Source organism: Triplophysa rosa, linkage group LG25 (assembly GCF_024868665.1).
Source record: "Triplophysa rosa linkage group LG25, Trosa_1v2, whole genome shotgun sequence".
NCBI classification, from domain to species: Eukaryota; Metazoa; Chordata; class Actinopteri; order Cypriniformes; family Nemacheilidae; genus Triplophysa; species Triplophysa rosa.
In genome coordinates this window covers 5,013,176-5,021,801 of record NC_079914.1, presented here as the reverse complement: position 1 = coordinate 5,021,801, position 8,626 = coordinate 5,013,176, and the positions used below count along the sequence as shown (strand labels likewise).

The 8,626-nt window shown below is 36.1% G+C and overlaps 1 protein-coding gene across 1 annotated transcript in view; it reads left to right on the top strand.

Annotated features, from left to right (window-relative positions):
• The window catches only part of dock3 (dedicator of cytokinesis 3), a 125,072-nt gene that overhangs the window by 1,749 nt on the left and 114,697 nt on the right, over positions 1–8,626 (top strand). Inside the window, exons 3-4 of the mRNA XM_057326450.1 lie at positions 2,636–2,693; positions 7,055–7,110. Of these exons, the coding sequence (XP_057182433.1) occupies positions 2,636–2,693; positions 7,055–7,110 (114 nt within the window). The remainder of the gene's footprint in view (positions 1–2,635; positions 2,694–7,054; positions 7,111–8,626) is intronic.

The following is an 8,626-nucleotide window of genomic DNA, read 5'->3' as shown; positions in this document are numbered from 1 at the left end:
TGTTTTTCCAGTGTCTCGTCTCTGTTCCCGCCATCTCGTTTCCTCGTTATCCTTCCCTGAGTGTTTAATGTCCCACACCTGCCCCATGTCGTTATCCCTTGTTTGTGTTCCTATATATACCCTCATGTTTCTTTGTCCTGTGCTCGTGGATTGTTCTTATGTACCGTGTTCATGTCTGTCGTCTTGATTCCGTGCCTTGTCCAGTGTTCCTGTTTCCAGCCTTGTCCTTGTTCCGTGAGTCTTGTGGTCTACCCTGTTGTGTTTTTGATTTAAGACGTTTGATCGTGTCCTTAGTTTAGTTTAGTGTTCTTGTTTTCATTTTGCCCCCCCGTGGGAAGTCTTTTATTTCAAGTTTGTTTCTTAGTTTGGTTCCTGTTTTATACCCCCTCGTGGGTTTTGTTTTGTGTGTTTTTGTAATAAATATTTTCTGTTAACCCCTTCACTGCCTGCCTGCGCTTGGGTTCTTCTCTCCACGCTCCAGTCGTGACATAAACAATTAATAATTTGATTGAAAATTTTATGAGACCATATGTTGTCCATTTCATGAATTTTCGAAAGCTTAAACTTTTTTGTTAAAAAATTTGAGATTATTTAATTCTTTCCACCGATACCGTCAACCGGTATCTGCCGATATCGATACCAATTCTGATGATTACATTTTTCTTAACTTTCTGAATGTTATTAATTCATTTATTGACTATTATTATTGAACATTAAACTGGTGACGTTTCTTAATATTTTTTATATACAGAGCACAAATTCATTACTTTTTCCAGTCCTCTTTTGATTTGCCTCTTTTGATTGACAGTATATATCCACCCTGATCATTGGCCGTTTTTAAACTATCAACCGTAAAAAAATGCTTTTAGATATTGATTATTGGCTGATATATCGGTTCATCTCTATTAAAAATAAATAAAAACGGTAACTGAGCAGGCATGTAAACAGTCTGTTTTCAAAACTGTCTCCTTACCTTAACCCGATTCACAACAGTAGGATTATAATGATTATTTATTAACTGAGCTGTCGTACGATTTCGTGGGAGTGTCATGAAAGGTCAGTTTGACGTAATTTGACTTCAACTCACATAAAGACTAGTACGCAAACTAACCTGCAATTTTACATTTCAAACAGAGATGACGATATAGAGGCAAAATTGTGGATTACCCAAAGTTATTTCTGCACGGTTTTGGCAAAAATCATTAAACGATCATCCCACCCCAACCTCATGCCATCAGTTGACCCAGAACCAATGTTATTTTAGCACCCAATACATGACACACTACACATTTAAAATATCAGAGGAAATCTCAAACTGCTGTTTTAGTCAATTTGTTTAGTTTATGGAGTGGTTTAAGACACAAAAAGTTGTGGACCAGAAACATCTTCGCATTTTGCAGACCTGATGTAGACTGCAGATTCTGTTATGTCACACCTACTTTTCACCATGCAATCATTTGATAATAGATCAATTCAGGTTCCTCGGTATTGCGGAGTGCACCTCACTTTGACTTTAATATTTGATTGGCACGACTCCTAACTTTAATTCAGTCTGAATGTCACCCGACAGCACATCGTCTGGTGAAACTAAAAGGCACAACATATTTTACCGCCTCCAAGACAAGAAAAACAAACAGCCTGGCAAGATTAGCACGGATAGCACACAATACGGCAAACAATATGGGCTGGTTTGATTGACACGCAAGGATTCAGAACGCCCATGGTGTTGGTTTTCCACTGAAAGTACTGACAAAAAAGACAAGGGCACATTGGAGATATAATGAAAGCTTTTCCAGTGCATTTTGTCCTTTTTTGCTAAATTACACAGTTTTCAGTCATGCATTGCAATTATGACAGTTTTTCTCTATTGTGAACGGCCTGCGACAAAAGATGCAGTGGGAAGTGTTTGTAAATGATTTCCATCAGTTTAAGTCGGTCTTTGTCTGTTTTGTGGTGATTGAAGTGTTCAGAAACACGTTCAAATAATAAAGTTTTATGAACAGTTTTGTGGTGTCAAATTTGGTGAAATATATCATCCTGTGATTGTAGTAAAATAAATACAAATTCTGTCAATATTTTATTACCCTCAAAGCTTGTATATGACTCTTTATTGTGTGGAACACAAAAGAAGATATTTTGAGAAATGTGGTTTTGTGTTCAGTCAATGGGGGGGTCAATGTTGTTTGGTTATCAACATTCTTCAAAATATCTTCTTTTCTGTTCTGCAGAAGAAAGAAAGTCATGAATGTTCATTTTTGGGTGAACTGTCCCTTTAAATTGATAAAAATCAACAACAGGACTGGTATAGTAAGTTTTCTTCTTTTAAACTAAAATCTGGGGCATCTTTCCCAAAGAACGAGAGCGTCTATTCCAGAATCCAGGCCACAGTCAGACAGGTCTCAAGAGAGGAATTCCTGCCGATTAGAACAGGTCATCACTCCTTATGACAGAGAGGAAACGTAACCTGCCGTCGCGCAGGAAGTGAGGTCAAAGGGGGTGACACAGGGGAGCACTAGACAGTCCCTCACACAGACCTTGCCTTTATATCAAGATGAATTGAGACAGGAAAAGATCGCGTTTTTTACCCAGATTAATTGCCCCTGCTTTGTCACTGTCTCTTTAAATATATCTCTAGAGGTCAGTCTGCAAGACTTCACTTCATGCCTGTTGTTATGGGATTTTCACTTTCTGTGGTGATTTCCTGTGTTTGCTTATTTATGAAGACACCAATCATTAAGTCATTAACAAATGTTATGTAATATAAAGAAAAAAACACGATTGTCTATTTTTGAAAGCAGCTAATATTGTTTGTGGGCTCTGAGGGTTTACAGTGTTTTTAGTGTTTTTAGTTTGAGCAACAGGTTAACCGATCAAGTTGGTGATGTACATTTAGATTTGAATATTTACAAAACCTATATAAGAGTTAAAAGTGATTTGAATTGACATTAAATGCTGTTCACAAACACAATTTATGCCTGATTAGATGTTTTAATGAGTGAAGCGGTGTGTTTATAACAATAACTAAATGTAGGGACTTTATTCATGGGGAATTAATTGACTTATTAAAAGTGTGTGTGGGGGGGGGGTAGTTACATAACTTAATGGAAACAGGTGGGAGAGATTTAAAAATTAAGCGAGTTGTTCTTTAAGTCTTAAAGGTGTCTGTAGATTTAACGCTACTGTATAATAGAAGAAATAACACTTCAATATAAATTAAACACTTCACCTTGCTTGCTTGTGTTTTTAACATGAATGTAAGCATTTCTAACATTTTATTAACATTATTTATTTAAATGAATGTAAACGTTTTTTTTTTTAAATTTCAAATAAACGTGAACATTTTTAGTAACAATTTTTAAACGAATATGACCGATTCATTAACATTTTGAACAATAAAGGAGCAATGTGGAGATTTCGAAGGACATTCACACTGTCCCTGGTCGTTAAATTCCCCATGAAATCAAGTTTTTCGACTTTACAATGTTCACATTTAGAGGTATAATTCAAGACTTACATTCTCTCCCTTCCTCCAATATTTACTTCATTTCAGATTCTCATTAAATTTCTGTGAGGTAAACTAAATAGTATTGGCTATTTTAAAAGTGGGATGAGCCATTAAATAAGGCCCGTCCTAACTTTCTGTTTCAGTGTAAATTACGACAACACATCAAAGAAAACTGTATGTTTCAAGGCGTTTCTGATTCCTTTTTAGTCCATTCTACATCTTTACAGATTTACAGTATAAATCACTCCTACGCTCCGACATTACACATTTATAATGTTTCATGAGACAGGAACTTTAAACACAGTTTATCTTCTCCGGTGATAATAATCATACACCTGCAAAACAAATGTTGTGTCTTTATACATTGTCATTCAAGCATCCAAATGCAATGCGGTCACGATTCCAATGAGATATTAAGGAAGAAAATCCTGCATCTGCGGTTTTATGCAACGCAGCAAAGTGCATGTTCCTGATGATTATTTTTACTCACTCAGTCGGCCTTGGTTACATTCAGCAGAAGAGAAGAGGCAAAAAAGTTATAACATTTTCATTTAACATTGCAAGGCTTATGTCTTTGAATGAGCCGACTGATGAATCATGCACCACAACGACAGAGACGTTTATTAAGAAAGTATCTAGGTTCAATTAGAATTTTTTTAAGCAAACAAATAGTTGCTGTGTTTCACAGACTCGAGGGAAGAGTAACTACCGGAAATGATTTTAATAAGTGAACGCTGTTACAGTAAGTGTATCTTAATTTCGCTTGTAGTTTAGGTGAATTATCCCTTTAAGTAAACTTGGTTGCCTTAGTGGAAATGCGTCAGTGGATGTAATGGCAGACTTTAGAAAGAGCATTTTATCTGCATTTACATGCATTAAGACTACTGTGCTAAAGTGTTTTCGCATTTACATTCATAATAAATGTTGTTGGTCAAAGCTGTGTGAGCGGGGTAGGATATTATTAACCAGTAATATCAAAGCCCACTTTTTAAGTCCAGGTATTGTTTCCCTTTGAATATTCTGTTTGATATAAAATAAAATATTGCACACAATAACACCAGGAACATGCATTACAACATTTGAACAATGTTTATATACATTTTTCTAACTTTAAAGGTCAAACATGTAATTTTTTGGAGGATCTATTGACAGAAATGCAATAAAATATAATATACATAATGTCTTCAGAGGTGTATAAAGACAATTTTTAAGACCTTAGAATGAGCTATTTCTATTTACATATACCGCGGGTTCCCCTTGCATGGAATTCACCATGTCGTTCAAAGAAGTGAAAACATGATGACATCTTAGTTCTGTGTCAGCCACCATAGTGCTTCGAACGGTTTGGGGAATGATCTGTTGGTTGCAATTAGCAACCACTAGATGGCGCTAAATTTTATACACTGGGCCTTTAAGACCGCTTTCATAATTTCTGCAACCTGATTCCACGGTCGCGCAACACTTTCAGAATGCAAGCAAACATATGATATCGTGTATGATAAAGTGTCCTTATAGATCTGTTCATACGAAGTGGGGAAATGCCAATTCGCCTTCAGCTTGAATTATTGATCAAACCCCTCATGAGTAAGTGCAGTGTCTTTTTCCAAGCTCTGGTTCTTTTGATCTTTCCCACAATACCCTTTTTTCTGTTTTCATTTACAAAATGAAACATTACATTTCTTGTGGTATTTGGGTGAATCTCATGAGTCTTGTTGTGAACTTATTTCAGGTCATCATTTTTTGTCGAATTCAGGAATTCGTAACTATATTTTGAGGAGTCTAATTCGTAAGAATAAAAAAAATAATATTTGTGCGTTGCTATCGTGCCAGTGATGTCAGGTTTAGGGGTGGGTCTAGGGGAGGAGCTTCAGTGCATTTTTGTGCGATTCACATCGTAAAAATTCATACGAATTCGCCACCTCTTTCTTTATTTTTTATTTTTTTAAGCTCAACAGCACATGTACTCATTAGATTCACATTAATTGTACAGAACCTCGACTATATCATCTTCATACTGTAGACTACTTTGACCTAAAGGCTATTTGTGCAAATACCAATTTACCTGCCGTTCGTCCTTTTATGCTTCCGATCTCCTCCGTGAGAGATACGAGGCCGGTGGTGCCCAGCTGACACTCATTATCAATCGCTTCCTCCTCCCACGGCTCTCGTCACGCCTCCCTCGTCACAGGCGGTCTTTATGTAAAGAGCCGATTAGCAGGCGACCACCCATCTCATGAATAATAACATATGCTGACCTGTCATGCATGCATATGGAATCCCCCCCAGCAGATGGAAGTTTGTTCGAGAGCATTTGGTGTCCTCGATTACTAATGAATCTGACCTTTTGAAAGTCAACAAGCAAAGACGATTAGACAACAACTGCATGTGGCCAGAACTCCACCATCTGGATTCTTCAGCTGAGATGTTTACTTTGAACGTCACGTTCTGTTGTCCGAATGGCTTTGTGTTGTAATGCAGAATAATATAGTCGGGTGACAAATGTAAAAAATGGTCAAGAATTAATCAGTCAGGTCAGAATTATTGTATTGAACATAGTGCTCACTCAGCTGGTTTATAAAGCGATGGGCTTGTCCCACAAAACCATGTTTCCCATAAACCCATGTGCCAGCCCAAGAATGTTAAAATAGAAAGATAAAGCCTCAATTACACATCTAACATGCATCATTCGCTCTTTATTTTGTTGGTGCAGCTTCACATACTCGTTTATTCTGTAAGCGAAGTATACAGATAGACATTTAAAGTTGTTTTACAACAAATTCCATCAAATCTCGTTTGGCTGAAATCACTCAAATATGCATCATAAAATAATGATGATTTACAAACTTTTAGGCAGGAACTTTCCAGAGGATTTCAATACGGTGTTAAGTTGTATTGAGGTGGGAATCGGCAGCGATTCCGTGATAGGATGCTATATTGTTATATACTGTATGTCAATATATTGTGTACCACAGTATATGTTGTACATTTATATGCACAATTTATTTGTTCCTACTGAAGATCCTGTGAGTTTCTATGGCTTTGATCATGGTGACAACCAGTATTTATATTCTCGTCTACATTGGATGCAGTCATATTCTTATACTTAAATACTTATACGGTTCACGATGGGAACTGCTGTTAAATGCTGCTAAACCTGAAGGTTGCCACTAGTGGTTAAGTCGCAACTGTTATTTAGTCAGCTCGCATTACTTCAACTAACTGCACCCTTGACACTGATCCCTTCAACAACCAGTCTGAAATGAAAAAGTTCTCAACTCCAAAGGAGCATGAGCGTTGACACGTCAAGTTGAGTTCACTTGAGTTCCTGGTCCTCCGCACGAGATAAACCTCCCTCAGGCTAAACCAAGCAAAAACCAGTAAAGATTATGACACGATCTACATCAAGAAGGGCCACCAGAATAGTCTTCTGATTGGTCAAGATCACAGAGACGCCCGTGACTGAGTGGACACTATCTTCCTCTCGTCATTGAAGCACTAGCTTGTAGTTGAAGTACCAGAGATCTAATGTTCTTCCCTTTTGCTCCACAGGGAATCTTCCCGGCCAGCTACGTCCACTTGAAGAAGGCCGTCGTCGCCAACAGGGGGTAAGAAACATTATACTGGATAAGAATCTTTATACTTGCAAAGCTCTTCACTCAGTGGGGCACGAAAAATGTACAGAAGAGAAATGGATATTGTTAAAAGAGAAGACATTTTGTGTTTCTTCCTTTTACTTTTAGTGTCCAAGTGTTTTTTTTAGTTCCTTTTGTCTTTTGGAAGCGTGTACTCTTGTTTGTAGCGTGTTCAAATATTTGCTTAGATATTGAGCTCAGTGTGTTATAAGACCAGCATAAATTATATTATTTGTAATTAATTTATCAAAACGACATTATCCGATTACGATACTAACATTTTTTTAATAGTTTTCTGTCAAGTAGGTTAAGTAGGTTATTTACATATTCTGTTTTACAGTAATATCTGTTTGCTTGACTGTCTGTGTTTGTGTGTGTCTGTCTATCCATAGAATGACATTTAGATCTTAGTTTTTAAGACTTCATTCAGCTATTTTGCTTACGAGAATATGTCGTGTTTTTCTAGTATTTATACAACATATCTAGTGTTTATACCACATAGTGTTTATACCATGTATATATCGTTAGTGTTTATGCCACAGATTAATGTGGTCAAGTTGTTTCTTTTTTCAAACATGTAACACAAATGTGTTTTTTAATGACAGAGTGAATAACAAAAAATATTAAAAGGTTAATGCTAATGACACTTGAGTCTAGAAGATCTTATAATTGCATATTACATCATAAAATGTTTTTATGATTATTTTTTTAGCAACTCTTGCCGTAATATATTGGTGCAATATTGAACATCAACTCTTTAGACGTGTGTGTCTGATATTAACGGTGTTTACTGCAAAAAAACGCTATTTCTTACTAAGTATTGTTGTCTTGTTTTCTGTATAAAAGCCTAAAAATTCAAGGTAGATTTAGTTGAGAAGTAAAATTACATAGGATATTAAGTCTTGTTTTCTGAAAAAAATGTGTATGCTTAAAACAAGAAGAAATATTTGCCAATGGGGTAAGAAAAATCAACTTAATTCATGCTTTAACTTAATTCAATAAACTTAAGTTAACAAGTTTTAACCTAACTTGAATTAAGCTTAATGATTTTTGTCCTCACCCCAATTGCAGATATTTTTTAAGCATAAAGTCACTTAATTTTTATTTTTTTTCCTGGACTTAATGGCCATATGTGATGCAAGATTTAAAAATTAAGTTTCTAAAAATCATAGCCATCAGCCGACTTTGGATAACCATAACTTAGGTATATCTTTTAAGATTTTAGTGTTTGTTGCCGATAAATGTTGCCTTTTTTGTGTTTAGTGTTCTTGAACATTTCAGTCTATTTTTCATAATTCAAAGATCGATGAAAAGACTCAAGAGCTTACAGATTTATGCACTTGCATAAATAAGATTCACCAGATTTAGTGACAAGCTACTTAATATGTGTAAAGCATGAACCACCCGCCGTTCAACAGTACTAAGCGTGTGTTGGAAAACAGCGAGTAACTCTGGGTTGTCAGTCCCACAGGGACTTCTCTTCTAAGAT